This window comes from Lissotriton vulgaris, chromosome 4_1, assembly GCF_964263255.1.
Source record: "Lissotriton vulgaris chromosome 4_1, aLisVul1.2, whole genome shotgun sequence".
NCBI lineage: Eukaryota > Metazoa > Chordata > Amphibia > Caudata > Salamandridae > Lissotriton > Lissotriton vulgaris.
Window position 1 is genome coordinate 2,024,005,906 of NC_141691.1, and position 16,636 is coordinate 2,024,022,541.

At 49.6% G+C, this 16,636-nt stretch overlaps 1 protein-coding gene across 1 annotated transcript in view; it reads left to right on the forward strand.

The window, feature by feature from the left end:
- Window positions 1–16,636, forward strand: part of LOC147724906 (uncharacterized) — a 1,184,129-nt gene that overhangs the window by 988,048 nt on the left and 179,445 nt on the right. The window contains exon 14 of the mRNA XM_086918126.1: window positions 7,103–7,123. Coding sequence (XP_086774252.1) covers window positions 7,103–7,123 — 21 coding nt within the window. The remainder of the gene's footprint in view (window positions 1–7,102; window positions 7,124–16,636) is intronic.

The following is a 16,636-nucleotide window of genomic DNA, read 5'->3' on the forward strand; positions in this document are numbered from 1 at the left end:
TTCAGGGTGCCCCTAAATACTAAATTTAGGGGTGTTACATGTAGGGCAAGGGCAGGGACCAATGGGTCCCTGTCCTGGGGTGAGTATACCCCCTATCCTGCTCCTCTCCTGTGGAAGGGGGCAGGGACCTAGCTCTGATTGGGCAGGGCTCCCTATCCTCATGATGGGGGTAGCCTGTAGTTGTGTTTCACCTCGCCTCTCCCACCTTAGGGGTGGAGTTGGCACAGGCTGGCACACCCCCTTTCCTCACTTAGGGTTTCTCACCTGTCTTCCAGCCAGAGTAGGGGTCAGAACCGGTGGGGCCGGTTGCTGAGTACAGCAATTGGCCTGGGGAAGCTCACAAAAGGCAGCATGCCTTTGAAGCTTCCCCTGCCCATCCTGGGGAAGAAGGCTTGGCACCTCTTCCCAGGATGTGCATTGTTTCAGGCCCCCGAGAGGAGCAAGCTCTCGACCTAGGGGTCCAGAAACATGTCTGGTTGTGGCAGCCTCGGTAGCCAATCAGTCAGGATGATGGGAGTTGGTTAGGTTTCAGGGGGCATCTCTAGGATGCCCTCTGTAGTGCATTTGACATTAAATCCCACACTGGCATCAGTGTGGGTTTAATGTGCTGAGAAAGTTGTCAGTCTTCATTGTAGCCATTATGATGCTGTGGAGTTCGTAATGACAACCTCCCAGCAGCATATACTCTTAATGGCATCACTGCACTAACAGTACCCAGGAATGACCCTGGGTACTGTAGGGGCACAGGGCTTATGCACCTGTGCCCACACCACTGGCATAGTGCACCCAGCTAGAGGGGTGACTGAGGTATGACTAGGGAAGTGTGTTTGTGAGCATGGCACACAGGGATGTGTGCCATGTCAACTCTTTGTTTAGTTCTGCACCAAGACACTCAGCCTGCAAAGGCAGTGCATGTGTGTGTCAGGGTACAGGGCCCCTAAGGGTGGAACAATAAGTGCTGCTGCCCTTAAGGGTCTTCCCTGGTCACAGTGCCCTGGGTACCTGTGGTACCATTTACCAGGGGCTGACCTGTGGCCAGAGATGCTAATTTGGTTTTGGTTTTAGGGAAAGAACACAGGCCCTGAGGGCCTGATTGGCAGGGTCCCAGGGCACATCAAGTCAAAGAGCATCAGAAATCTATCAACAAAAGGTGGATTACTGCAACAGAAACCCACTTCTTTACAGAAATGCCATATGGATCGACTGGTCCTCTGATCCCAGCAGTTTTAATCAAGCTGTCTTAACAAAGTAATAGTGGGTAGTAGTGGTTTCAATTATCGCACATTGTGGGAGACAAATATAATGGGTAAGTTGTTACAAATAACAATATATAAAATGAAAAGGTGGTGCTGTAATGGTTTGGGCACCTCACTGACAAAGGTGTCTACTGCCAGGCCCAAGATATTCAGTCTGTCACATCAAACAATACTAAATTTACCAAAGCATTCAAACGTGGTCTGATTAGAAAATTGCACGTTCCAAGCAGTAAGGACTAGTAAGAAACAATTTTATTGTTTATTATGACATATGATTCAACAGAAATGTCTGTCAAACAGATGTTAAACAACTTTGTATTCATTGTGGAAGAACAGCCAACACGTGTTTTGTCAGTACGTGAATTTCTCTAGGCTTATAAGAGCAATATTAGTCAACGGTTTCTAAGCAAAAGGTGTAGACCCAGAATAAATCGTGGAGTTGTCCCCGTTGGTTTGCAAAATTAATATACATTGTACGATGGTGAGTAGAAATGGCACTACATTAAGTCCCTTAAGGTATCAGAAGGTATGCAAACATATAGATGTGAAACCAAGAATAAATTAACTACCTGTTCTAGAGAGTGGCAAAGAAGCTAGTATATGAAAGACAATCAAACTGTCTTACATGAGAGCCAAGATGATCCTTATAGCTCCAGAGTTTCCACGTTAATGGTGGTTCCCAGACCTGCTTCATCGGACCAGACCTACTAATGAAACCCTGAGGCCAGATGGTTCCATCCAATCGCTCCTACTTGAATTTGGCTGCATGGCTCCGAGCTAGTGAAATACAGACATTTAAACCTGCCACAAGACTGCTTGGAAATCCTCAAGAAGGCTAAGTTGTCTTCCATCCGTTCCACATCCGCCTTCAAGTCGAAAAAATTTTGCATTTGGTGCTCCTCTATGAACGTGGACCCCATTATGTGCGAGTAATATGTCTTTCTTCCATACCTTCTACACTTGGAGAAATCTGGTTTACAGTTCTCTTCTATAAAGATATTACTGGCATCAGAAAATGTCCTTCTCAAACCTCTTTTTTCAAAATCCCTGTGATAAAGGATTTTTTTAGGATTGAAGAAGGTTTTCCCTACCATTAGGGTCCCTCACCTTCTTAGGAACCTAGCATAGCACTTTCACGGCTTGTGCAGGATCCCTTAAGCCTAGTCACAAAGCCTCCTGCAACACCTTTCTTGGAAGACAGCTTTGCTTGTAGGGTTAGTGAGATCCAAGCACTATGTTCTTATGAACTATATACAGTCTTCCACTCCAACAAAGTGGTCATGAGGACTCAACCGAAATTCCTCCCTAAGGTGATTTCGGACTTCCATGTCAACCAGACTATCTCATTAGCAACATTCGGTCAGAAGCCCTCTACTCCAGCAGAAAGAGCTCTTCATTGCCTGGATGTGAGGAGAGTTTTAAGATTCCATTTCGATAAAAGACAGGACATCCGCAGATCGAACCAATTGTTTATCAACTATGGTGCAATCTCTATTGGTTTAGCCACATCCAAATAATCCATTTCCAGGTGGATAGTTTCCTTTATCCAGTTGTGCTCTCAAAAATCTAGCAAAACACTGTCAGCTAAACCAAGTGCACTCCACTAGAGGTAAAGCGAGTACTGTTGCTTTAATTAGAAAAATCCCTATAGCGTATTTTTGCAAAGCTGTCACGTGGAGATTGTTATTGTATTTCTTATATAGCGCCAGAATCGACCCCCGAAGGGGTATCTCCGCGCTTGCCTTGGGAACCCGTCCTGGCTTTTCCCTGTGAGATAGCCCCTACAGGGCATCCCCAAGGTGAAAGCCAGGCATCCCGCCGCGGGGGGCCGTTGTGAAGATTAAGCAAGCTTAATGCCCAGAGTTGCAGAGTGTGAACCCATGATTAGGTCAGGCACCGAAGCGAGAATTATCGAGTCCGTGGACATTTGAGCTCAACACCCTGCCGCGTCGGGAATCGAACCCTGGTCCCAGGTCTGACCTCTGCTTCAGGGTCTGCCTGCTCTAACCAGTGAGCCACACTTCTCGGTCGGTCGGAGATCGGTTCACACATTCACCAAACACTATTGCCTAGACTCTGATGCTAGTATAGATGCTCAAGAAGGCAGGCTTCCTTCAAATCTATTTGCTTAAAGGCTACTGTAGTTAATCCTCTGCCTTCTCCATCACTCTTAGTGGGGATGGGCTTCCTACTCTATTCAGTGCTTATGACTCTAAATGGAAATCCCCGACAAGAGAGGGAAGAGTTTACTTACCTGTAACTCCTGTTAACTTGTTACATTTCTGGTACAGTCATTAGCAATCCTCCCTCCTCCCCAGTGTAAAGGACTGAGGTATCCATGAAATATACATATTATCATACATCGACTTAAAAAAGAACTGAAGTAACTGCCACCTGCTGAGCATGATGAGATACTCATGATGAGATTAGTCACTCTATGGTGCCAGACAACAGCTATAGTAAATGTCCACACTGTCTTTTTAAACTCCGATTCTCACTTAAGCCTAGCGCCGAAACTGCCCCACACATCAAGAAGACTCATAAAATATCCCTCTTGAACTGCCGCTCATTACCCAAACACTCCACTGAACTTCGTCTACCACTTGCGGAATATGACCTTGATGCCTTGTTTCTTACTGAAACTTGGCTCTCCAGTACTGCAGACCCTGTGGTAGTTTAAAATCTGCCCCCGGGATATCTAATCCAGAGACAAGATTGTGAATTAAGTAGAGGCGGTGGTCTAGCTATTATCTATAAAGATAATTTTAAATGCCAAATCACAGCCAGCTTGATCCCTGATTGTGAGAGCTGTTTTTTTGTTCTCGGTTTTCCACCGATATTTACCTTTTCTGGTGTTCTCATTTATTGGCTGCATTGATCTATTGGCCACTTAGTACAGAGCACCCAGATATCATAGCCAAATCAGTAAGCTCCACCTCTAACTTTTCCATCTTAGGTGACCTAAACATCCATTTTGATCTGGCATCTTCCTCTGATGCTCAGGCTATAACTGATAACCTGGATGCACTGGCCTTGAAGCAAAAAGTGTCCGCTCCTACCCACCAAAAAGGTCACTTTCTTGACCCGCTCTTCTCTAATATAAATAGCCTTGTAGTGGAAAAACCCATTCCACTACCCTGGTCAGATCATTATGTGGTCCCCTTTGTTTTGACCCCACAGAAGGGGGGACAGCCAAGGGAACAAGAAAAATCCTGGAAACAGGTATTGGTCCAAACTCTCTATGAAGTAAGCGAAAGCGAGCTACCCCAGTGCAAAGCAAAGAAACGGGGTAAAGACAAAGCGACAAAAAATAAACAAAATCCCTATATTGTAATATCAAGAAGGGGAACCCCTCACCATGGACCAAGTGTCTATGACAGTCTTTTATCTCATATTGCACAAGTTTCTATGTGAGGAACAACACCTGATCTAGTATTAGACAAAAAGCTAATTTTTAAAAAAAAATCTCAAAACAATTTATTCACAATAAAAGTGCAGCATGGTACTCCCCCAAACTTAGGGAGCTGAAACAGCTATGTAAGGACCTTGAGAGAAGTTGGAGAAAGGATTTCTCCACGTCTGAGAAAATTAAATATAGAGACGCCGTTAAGGCCTATAAGGCAGAAATTAGAACTGCCCAATCTGCTTCTTACAAAAAGAAAATTCTCCTAGCCTCCAATTCTCTGAGTGAAATTGTTTAAATAGCTAAATCACTCTTGCAACCCCATAAGCCCTCTTTGCCCCCTGAAGATGTCCCAGGATGGTGCAACAAACTTGCACACTTTTTCTATAAGAAAATCCAAGATATCTATTCTGCCTTTCCCCCCCCTTTCTGCCTCGGTAGTGCAGCAAGTTCCCCGTTGACCAAGGACCAATCCCAACTCATAAACCCTTTTATTGAATCCATTACACCTATGGATATGGAAAAAAATACACTGTGATCGTCTGAAAATCTGACTCCCCCTGTGACGCTGCATCCCCCATCATTCTGAATCAGGTATTTGACTCGGTTGCCCCTGTTATTCGTGATCTGGTCAACAGCTCTTTCGCCGCTGGTACTGTTCCCTCTTTATGGAAACAGGCCATAGTCAGAGCATTCCTTAAGAAGCCTACCTTGGATCCCGAAGTCCTTGCTAATTATCGCCCAATCTCACCATTACCTGGGATTTCAAATATGAGCAAAAAGTACGTTAATTCTGTTCTCTCTAATTTTTTGGAAGAGAATAATTGCCTGCATCTCTCCCAAACGGGCTTTAGACCCCAGCAAGGTACTGAAACAGCCCTGCCAACGGGTATTGAAGAATTGAGGAAAATTTTGGATGTCGGAGGGTCCGTATCCAATATTTTACTTGACCTCAGTGCGGCCTTCGACGCGGTCAATCATCAAATATTGATAGCAAGACTCGTGGACAGTGGGGTTACTGGAATGCAGATCGGTCCTTTCTAGTTTTTGAGGACATAGCCCCCTCTAAATGGATGCTGCTGCAGTGTGGGGTGCCTCAGGGCTCCCCCCTGAGCCCCACACTTTTTAATGTATACATGCGCCCTCTGGGAGTGATAGTCGGGCCTTTTGAGGTTAGATCATTACGTACGCTGACAAAACTCAGCTTATTGTGTCCCTTAATCTTTTAGACAACAATAAGTCCACTTTGGCCGATTGTCAGGAAAAGGTCTCAGCGTGGATGAACTCTTCTTTCCTAAAGCTAAATGCTGCTAAAACAGAACGGATGTTTCTAGGAAAGACCACCAACTTGGAGATCGGCGCTCTTTGGCCTAAATGTCTTGGGGCCATGCCATCCCCCAAAGATGAAATAAAAAGTCTTGGAGTATGGTTGGATCATAACCTGAACTTTAAGACACAGGCATCCAGGGTAGCAGGGACCTGTTATGGAATCCTTAAAATGATTAGGAGGATCCTGACCCTTCTGCCTTTTATTGCCAGGAAACTGCTGGTGGAAGCCCTAATTCTCTCGAGGCTTGACTACGCCAATGTGCTCCACCTTGGTTCTCCCTGCTCGACCATAAAAAACTGCAAATGGTACAAAATTGTGCGGCATGACTACTTATGCAGGCTCACAATAGGGAATCTGCAAAACCACTTATTAACTCATTGCATTGGCTACCAGTGGCCGAAAGAATTCAATTTAAGGCCTTGTGTATTGCCCATAAATCACTGTTGGCTAGTGCTCCGCCGATTCTCCAATCCATCATTTACCCGTATCTTCCTAAAAGACCACTTCGCTCTGAGAAGAAACATCTTACTACCGTTCCCAAATTCAATCGAGCTCAGAGCGGTGGCCGTCTATTTTCTGTTATCTCTGCGAAATGCTGGAATCAGTTACCAGATTATATTCGGTTCGAGGCCAACCATCTCCTATTCAGCAAGCGTCTGAAGGCGTTGCTGTTTTCTTGATCCTCCCGAGATATGTGGTTAGGCTCTGTCTTTAGCGCTGGGAGGCCTTTGGTAGCCATGCTCTTTATAAGTGTCTACTCATTCATTCATTCATACAAGATTCATGCTGTTTGCTAAAACATCTTGAAATTATACACAGATACTTTGGTGTGGCCCTTTTTTGTTTTCATGACTATTAATGGCTTATTACTATAATGGAAATTCCCCTACAAGGCATCTGGAGTTACAGGTATAAACTATTCCTTATGTATGGGGCACAACCCCTTTATTGTCCTGTATTCAGTTCTCTGCTTAAAATCACTTGAGGTACTGTAGAAAGCATGCCTTGTTTTTAGTGCTGATATTAGAGTAAACATTAAGGAAATGTTATCATATGGATATGTTTTATAAGATATACAGACATGAATTTAACCTTGATATTTCCTTTCTCTAGGTTCTAATCAAGCAGCAACAGGTTAGTTAGCACTTTATCCCTCTTTTAATAATTGTTTGAGTTTCTTATTGGGTAGCATGTATGCAGCATTATGCATCAAGTTATGGGGTCATTTACATTTAAATTGTTTGTGATGATTTCCTTGCAGGACTAAAACAAGAGTAAAGTGACTCACTTGGGCCTAAAACCCTGTCTCAATTCCTAACTGCCCGTTGATCATGCCAGTGCTCAGAGCCTATACCCTTGTCTTGTGAGTACTAGGGCTGTTGGAATAGGTTATAGTTGGGCAATATTTTTGAATGCTGATCTTTTGCAGGGCCCCATGCAGCTGCTGAAAAATTCATTTATAAAAATATTTATTCATTTTTTATGATTGGTATTATTAATTTCGGTTTCACATACATTAAGAAAACTAATTGTCAATCAGGAGCATACTTTTTTAATAATGCTTCAGCTTGATTCCTGGAAAAACTATCCCTCATCAAACTTTCAGTTAAAGTCTGATAATAATGAGCTTACAATACACCCTAGGCATTGCATGATGTAGTTTTCCCTGTTGTATGCAGTATATACATGAAAATCTTAGATAGGGATTTATAGGTCAGCTCCATATAATTTAAAGGTCTATCCAATCTCATTTCATTTTCTCTAGTTTCCTGGGCCTCCCTTGACCTTGATATATCATCACCATACACCAGTCCATATCCCTGAGGCACTCAACCATATCAGACACCATACCCATTTTTAGCAGTGTCCCAATTAGCCACAGCTCTGTAATGGTATCTGGCTATGTCTGTTGTATCGTGGTCACCCGGATAACGTTACAATAGCTACTTAGACGCCGCACTCGCACGCTGATGTCAGTTCTTTCTTTTTCTGCCCCAGCCAGTGCAGATCCGAGAGAGCGGTCCCTCGAGTCACTTTTTGTCTACGGTGTTTGCAACTTTTGTTTACGCCTTTTTTGAGTTGATTGACTCCTGGTGCGCTGTTGGACTTGGCCCTTCTGGCAGGTTCACCCCTGAACTTTTTGCCTAGTGATTTCTGGTTTTCGCGCACTTTGACACTGTAGCTCAGTGTAAAGTGCGTGCGCTCCCTGAGTGCGTGTGTGAGATTGGCCTGCTCTCCCATAGGAATGCATGGGGAATGTCTGTGTCCCTGGTAGTTCCTGATGCGTGAGGTGTGCATGGTCGAGTTTGGTATGTGCGAACTCGTGTGATTGAATGCTTCGCAAAGATGTATGTGGCATGGTTGTGTCTTGTGCGGAAGTGCTACTACTAGACATGGCTGTGTATGTGCTGTGAAGTTGCTGGCGTGTGATTGGCTGGAAGTTGGCTGGGATGCCAGGCTCCAGGAGTCTGTGTGGGTCTGCCCCGGTGGTGCGACTGATGACCCTAGCCTGCCTGATGAATGAAAGGGGTGGTTGAGCCATCAACAGTACTCACAGACCAGCTGCGACTGGTTCTGCCCCCACCCTGCACCTACAGGCAAAAGAAAAGGTGTATAAAAGAGGGGCTGTTAACCCATGAAAATGTTCTTGTTCCCAACTTGAATCTGACCAGGGGCATGCTGCTGCTGGGGCCCAGGGGAAGGCTTGCCCTCCCTGGGCCCTGCCCAGCCCCTGGACTCCTAGAGGACTTTGCTGGGCTGTGGAATGCCCTAAAGCGCCTGGGAGCGCTTGTTCTTTGCCCTAGCGCTGTGAAGCGCTGTGTCTTGCCCTTATAGCGCCTGGAAGCGCTGGATTTTTACCTACAGCGCTTGGGAGCGCTTGATCAGCTGTTAGAGCGCTTGGGAGCGCTGGTTCAGCTGTTAGAGCGCTTGGGAGCGCTGTATTTGTGAAAGCCGGTGCCCACCCGGCATTTGCCCGTTCATTGCCGATCTTTTGGCGCTTCCCCACCCCGCATTTTGCGTGGGGAAAGCAGGTGCCACCCTGCGTGTTGCCGCTGGTTCGCGGCTGCCCACACCGCACCTGTTGCCATTATTCTTGCCCCGAGCGAGTGCCCACCTCGCTTTATTGTGTAATCCACGCCGGTGCCCACCCGGCATTGGCCCGTGTTTTCACCGCCGCTGCCCGGAGTTTGCTCGAGGGCCCGCCTCCCGGCCGAGGGCCGCGCTGCCATTGGCGGCCCCCAGTCACAGGAAGTCAGGCAGGCTGTAGTGGGACAACCGGAAGTCCCGTCCTGCCCCCGGGCCCCAGGAGGAGAGAGACCCATGCCTGGAAGCAGCAAAAGCAAGGCTGAGGGGGCCCGAGGCACATTGCCGGTGCCTGCCCCCGCCGCAGAGTGAGGAGATCCGCCAACGCCTTCCCCCGCTTCCCCCGGTCTGGGGAAGTCAGCAGAGTGTCGCCGGTGAGCCCTGCAGTCCCGAGCGAGAGATCGGAGTCTCCGACGAGAGACGCTGCCGCAGGAGTCCCTCAGAGCGGGAGCTTCAAAACCCAAGAACAGCCGGTGAGTGATTGCCGCCGGAGAGGGGGGCGTCGGGGCACATTGCCGGTGCCCGCCCCTCCCCTCCATTGCGAAGCTCACGGCACCACAGTTGTGCTCGAGCCCCGAGAAGCTTGCAGAGGCACAGGATTATTCAGAGTCCAAGGGGCTCTTGGGCATTTGTAAATTGGGAGCCCCGAGGCTCCCCGGGGCCATTGTCTTCATTCCAGAGTCCCCCAGCAGCGGGACTCCACGAGGCCCCCGAGTGTGTTTGGCCCCATTTGTTTAGTTAGAGCCCACAAGGCTCTTGGGGCATTGCTTGGTATTAGAGCCAGAGAGGCTCCGGGGCATCACTGTGATTTACAGCCCAGAGAGGCTCAGTGGCAGCCCATATAGTTTTGTTCAGAGCCCAGAGAGGCTCAAAGGCTCCATTTGATCTAAAGCTCAGAAAGGCTCTAGGGGGCACACGTGATTTGGCCAGAGCCTGCGAGGCTCCAGCGTGTGGCCCCATCCTTACCCAGCTGCCCAGCACTTTGTGGGCAGCTGGCACGTTTAGGCCCTGACATTGGACACAGGGACTGCCACAGGTGGTGGCGAATGTGGATTTTGCGCTATTGTGTTGCTGTTCCTTGCACCTCTGATTGTATGTTATGCTTCATGTGCTTTACCTTTACACCTCTGAATGGGTAGTTTATTCATCATGTGTGTTGTTGCTTTTACACCTCTGAATGTATTGTGATGCATCATGTGTTTCCTTCCTTAGACCCCTACAGGTATAGCGATACTTAGGTGGTTTCCTTCTTGCTAGTACAGGTGGTACTAGCGAGGCCCAGGTTCCTTGTGTAATCTCCTAAGATAGTGAGGGTTGCATAGGTGGTGCTCACCTGGTACCAGTAGTGACTGGTTGTGTGTTACAAGTTCTATTTTTGTACTACAGTGATTTATATTCTAAGTGCTATTTTTAAAAGTGTTACTTCTAAAAGTGCTGATTCCTGACAGTGGTCCAGGTGGCCCTGTCTTGTAAATATCCCCTGTAAATTCTGCCCGTGCCCCTGGCACATTGTAAAGTGTGTGTTTTATCTAATGTGTTTTGGTGTAATACAAAGGCTATTTTTATATATAACCTTGTGTGGAGTTTCCTTTGTGGTGGGCCTTGGGTGTTGTTGCTGGGGTGCGTGCGCAAATACTTAACTCATATCGCCTCCAAGTTTAGCCTTGCTGCTCGCGCCACGTTACCTAGAGGGTGAGCAGGGGTTATCTTGGCGTGTAACTCCCTTGCCCTGACTTAGGAGTGGTGGTCTCTGACTGACTTTGGCGCAAGCCCTGGCCAGCCAGGGATCCCATTTCTAACATGCCCGGAGGCATGTCACATACCAGTTTCAAGGCTTGTTATTCCAGTCACAAGCTGATATCGGTCACGGACCGTACCTCATGTGCCTTTGGTGCCTGGAGCGCGAACACGACCACAACCCAAAGTCGTGCTCAGACTGCCGAGCCATGAATTCAAAGTCTTTGTGGGAGCTGTCCCGTAAGCTTCTTGAGGCCCAGCAGTCCGCCCGTGCCGCTTGAGGTCCTGGTTGCATGTGAGGTCGAGGGAGTGGTCTCGGAGTCACCATCACTCGTCAAGTCTTCGCACTCCTCAGGTAAGTTAAAGCACAAGAAGAATTAGGAGAAGCATTATCGCTCTTTGACTTCTCCCTGTTCGACGGCCAACGCGACAAGGGATGCAGATGGTGCCCATCTTGCGGCTCCGCGTGCAGATCCTGAAGAGTTTCCCTCTTTTTCCTGGAGCAGGAGTGACCCTTGCCCTGCGTTGGAGTTTCTATGAAGCGATGCATGCCATCATTGGGCAGCCCGACTCTGCCGGCGCTCCTTCGGGCCCCGCTGACTCGGCTGGGGTCTCTGGGCCTCCAACACTGCCAGCGGTGGACCCGGAACCGCAGTGTCCCCCTGGATCCAGGCCTGGATCCGGTTCATTGCCGGTCGACCTTATAACACCTTCCCTGGTGCCGATTTCACCCGCACCACATCCGCCTTCGATAACGGTTGGATCACCAGCCGGCTTCGACCTCGGCCTCCACCCTGACATGGATACGAAGCTGGATACGCTGAGCTGCACCTTTATACCTCTGTTCGACCCTGGTGTTTCCTAAAGGCCATATTGGCAACCAGAGGAGGGTGAGCAGGACTAGGAGGGGTCTGTAGACCCTTTGGTTGAACAGTTAGTTGAACCAGAATAGGGATAGTTGGGGGACGCCAGTGTTCTGGATTCCTCCCCAGACCTTGGCCTGCTGTCTCCTCATACAGTGGCTATGAAGGAGGGGGCTTCATACGCAGTGGTGTTGCGTAGGTTGGCCGAGGTCCTCAACCTTGAGCTACCTATGGTGGCGGTCAGGACAAATCTCCTTTTGGAGGTGCTCCAACGGGCAGCCGCCTATTCAGAGCCTCTGCTGCCTGTCAATGAAACCCTTACTGACATCCTTTTGGGCACCTGGTCCAGGCCCACCACAGGGGCTCCTGAGGATAGGATGATTGCCTGACGTCACTGCCTGGCTCCGGGCGACCCCTTTTTTCTCTCCCAAAACTCCACCCCTGAGAGTTTGGTGGTCCAAGCTTCTACTTCCAAAGGCACATTCCCTAGTTCAGAGACCTCTGGTCTCTGGCGGAGTCCAGGCGCCACATCAACCTTCAGGAGCTCCGGGTGATCCATCTTGCGCTAATAGCATTCCTTCCCTCTGTCCGAGCAACAGTAGTGCAGTTATTCACGGACAATTACACTGTTATTTGGTACTGCAACTAACAGGGGACGGTGGGGTTGTGGACCCTATGTAGGAGGCACTTTGTCTCTGCAAGTGGCTGGAACATCAAGGCATGTCCCTGGTGATTCAACACCGGGCAGGTTCTCTGTACGCCAGGGTGGACAAACTCAGCCGCCGGTGCATGATGGATCACGAATGGTGCCTTCACTCGGAGTTGATGCAAGGTCTCTTTCAGTGGTAGGGAGAGCCTTGGTAAGATCTATTTGCCACCGAAGAGGACGCGCAATGTCAGGGATTTTGCTTGTTGGAATTTCCAAGATGGCACTCGCTAGGCAATGCTTTTTGTCCCGAGTGGAGTTGCGCCTATGCCACTTCTGTCCAGAGTGCCAAAGAAGATCCAGCACGACAGGGCCAAAGTCATTCTTGTGGCTCCACACTGTGTATTAAGAGTCTATTATCCCAAGCATCTGCACATGGCCATCGATCGTCCCATCGGACTGCCCCTTTGGGAGTATCTTTTGTCACAGCAGCAGGGGACGGTCCTCCACCCGAACCCTTCCAGCCCCCACCTCCTTTTGTGGAGATTGAGCTGCGACAGTTGACAGCTTTTGACCTTACTCCCGAATTCTGTAATGTGATCATGGCAGCCAGGCATCCCTCCACCAAAATGGTACACGCCTGTAGATGGAACAAATTTGTGACATGGTGCGCAACAAAGGCTGTGATCCCCTTTCTGCACCCCTTTCAGAGGTTCTCCTCTTCATTCTTTCCTTGGCCTAGCAGCGCTCTGCTCTGGGCACTTTGCTAAGCTATTTTTCTGCCATTTCAGCCTTTCTTCGGCTTCCTGATCAGCCTTTTCTTTTCAAGTCCCCTATTGTAAACTGCTTCCTTAAGGTCATTACTCACTTGTTTCCTCAAATTCCTTTCGTAATGCCCCAGTGGGGCTTGAACCTGGTTGTGACCTACTTTCGAGCCGCTGCATAACTGTCCTCTCATACTTTTGGCTCTTACAACAGTTTTTTTGTTTGCCATTAACCCTGCTCGCAAGGTGAGAGCTTCAGGCTCTTTCTGCCACACCTCCATTTCTGTCTGTTCATATGAACAACCTTCTCCTTTTGCACTAGACCTTCATTCCTTCCCAAAGTGGTTACCTCTTTCCACATAGCACAGACCATCACTTTGCCCACCTTCTTCCCGCCCCCGCATCTTTCTAAAGAGGAAGAGAGGCTCCACTGTCTGGATCCAAAACGTACGCTTCCATTCTATTTCAATCAATCAATCAATCAAAGCATTTCTAAAGCGCTCTACTTACCTGTCAGGGGATCAAGGCGCTGGGGGTCGGGAATGCTGCTACTGCTCGAAGAGCCAGGTCTTGAGGAGTTTTCTGAAGGTCAGCAGGTCTTGGGTCTGCCGTAGGTGGGTGGGGAGGGTGTTCCAGATTTTGGCGGTGAGGTGGGAGAACGATGTGCCACCAGAGATCACTCTTTAGATGAGGGGGACTGTGGCGAGTGTGAGGTCGGTGGAGCGGAGTTGGTGGGTGTGGGTGTGGAAGCTGAGTCGTCTGTTGAGGTAAGCTGGTCGGGTGTTGTGGAGTGCCTTGTTTGCGTAGGTGAGGAGCTTAAAGGTTATCCTCTTGTTGATGGGGAGCCAGTGCATGTCTCTCAGGTGTGGTGTGATGTGGCTACGGCGGGGGATGTTGGGGATCAGGTGTGCAGAGGCGTTCTGAATGTGTTGAAGCTGTTTCAGAAGTTTGGCCGAGGCTCCTGCATAGAGGGCGTATCTGTAGTCCGTAGCCTGCTGCTGACGAGGGCCTGGGTGAACGTTCTTCCTGTTTCGGTGGGGATCAACGTGTAGATTTTGCGAAGCATGCGGAGGGTGTTGAAGCAGGAGGAGGAGACGGTGTGGACCTGCTTAGTCATGGAGAGGGTGGAGTCAAGGATGACCCTTAGGTTGTGTGATGTTAAACAGCATTGGGCTGAGGGATGAGCCCTGGGGTACACTGCAGATGATCTAAGTGGCTTCAGAGCGGAGGGGGGGTGTTGTACGCTCTGAGTTCTGCCAGAGAGGAAGGAGTTTGTCCAGTCCAGGGCCTTCTCTTGAATCCTGGCGTTGTGGAGGAGTGTGCGTAGCACACGGTGGCAGACCCCGTCACAGTGGCAGACCCCGTTGAAAGCGGCTGGCAGGTTCAGGAGGATGAGGAGCGGGGTTTCTCCATTGTTTAGTAGGGTCCTAATGTCATCGGGGCAGCGATGAGGGCAGTTTCGGTGCTGTGGTTGCTGCAGAATCTGGACTGGGATGGGTCCAGGTTGTTGTTTTCCTTGAGGTAGCAGGTCAGTTGTTTGGTAATGGCCTTTTCAATGACCTTCGACGGGAACGGGAGCAGGGAGATGGGCCGGGAGTTCTTGAGATCTTTGAGGTCTGCTTTGGGTTTCTTGAGTAGGGCTTTGATCTTGGCATGCTTCCAGCTCTCCGGGAAGGTAGCTGTCCTGAAGGAAATATAGAGGACCTTCCGGAGATAGGGTGCAATGGCAGTGATGGCTTTGTTGAAGATGTGGTGCGGGCAAGGGTCTGATGGAGAACCGGAGTGGACGGTGTTCATGGTCTTGATGGTGTTGCAGTCGTTTATGTTGGTCCAGGAGAGCAGGTGGTTGGTGCGGCTGGTGGTCATGGGGCGGAGGTTTCTGTAGTTGTTGGGCGGTCGTGGCGATGAAGCTGTCCTGGATGTCTGTGATCTTGCGATGGAAGAAGGAGGCGAGTCGCAGAGATCTTACAAAGGTGGGATGTCATTGGTGTTGGAGAGTTCTTTCACGATGTTTAGGAGCTCTTTGCTGTTGTGTGCGTTGTTGTCTGGGCGGTCTTTGAAGGAGTCCTTTTTGGCGAATCTGATGAAGGGATGGTGTCTGTGTGTGGCATCCTTGTGGGCTGCGTAGCTGTCCAGTGTTCGTTCATGGTGTCAGTTCTGCTTTAGCTTTCAGCAGCTTTGCTTGGAGGCCTGGAGGGCTTCATTGAACCAGCTGGCTTTCTTGCTGGTGTGGCTGTTGGAGGGTTTCTTGAGCAGGGAGAGTGTTTTGGCGCAGTCATCGATCTACTGTCTAGGGTTGCAGGCGGCAAAGTCAGGGTTAGTGGGGTCGGTGGGTAGGCTCTGGACGCGGGTGGTGGATAGCTGGTCTTTGGTGACTTTGCTCCAGCAGCGGCGAGGCATCTGTTGGGTGTGGTGATGCATTGTGCGTTTCCGAAAGGTGAAGTGGATACAGCGATGGTCGGTCCAGTGGAGTTCGGTGGTGTTGTTGAAGGTGACATGGGGGCTTTCGGAGAAGATGGGGTCAAGCATGTGGCCGGCGAAGCGGGTGGGTGTTGTGACGAGTTGTCTGAGTCCAAGGTTGGAGAGGTTGTCGATCAGGGTGGTGGAGTTGGTGTTGTCAATGTTCTCGAGGTGGAAGTTCAGGTACCCAAGGAGGATGTAGTCCGTGGAGGCGAGGGCATGTCTGCTGACAAAGTCGGCGATGGAGTCGCTGAACTGTGGTCAGGGTTCGGGGGTCTGAAGAGGAGGGTTCCTCTGAGGGTGGTGTTGGGGTCGGTGTGGATCTGGAAGTGCAGGTGTTCGCCAGTGCTGAGGGTGTCGTCGGTGTTGGTCGAGACTCTGAGAGTGTTCCTGTGGACGATGGTGATCCTCCATCTACTTCATTGGTGATGTCGCTGCAGATGATCTTGTAGCCTGCCGGGAGGGCTATGGCGATGTCGGTTGCTGAGGAGGGGTTCAGCCAGGTCAGAGTCAGGAAGGAGATGTTTGGGGAGATTGAGTCGAGTAGGTCCCAGAGTTCAACAGCGTGTTTGCGGGCGGAGCAGGTGTTGAGAAGAGTGCATCTGAGGTAGTTGGTTTCTTTCCTGGTCTGTGGGTTGGCAGGCTGGATGCTCATGAAGCTGCATTTCCGGCAGGAGAAGGGTCCTAGGGTGCGCTTCAGGCAGCCAGGCAGCAGGTGCTTGATCGTCCGGCGTTGAGTGTGTGGAGGGTGCTGGAGTCATAGCGGAGGTGGGCAACGTGGCATTCGCCGGGGCCAGGGGTTCTGGCGCTGGGCGCGATCCAGCCTCGGATAGTGCCGACAGGCTTGCCTTAGGTCGCCATATGAGGGGAGGTGGGAGGGAGGAGCGGCTGGGAGGTGGGAGCAGGGAGGCAAATGGGCGAACAGGGGGCAGGGACACATCGGTGGGAAAAATGGAGGGTAGAGCAGGTGGGGGTACAGAGGCAAAACAAGGGCACAGTAATGGGTAAAAAGTACAAAAAGTGCAAAAAAGACAGAAACGGGGTGAGACGACAGCAAAAGAAAACAAAGGCAGGCAGCACAGCCCGGCAGGGC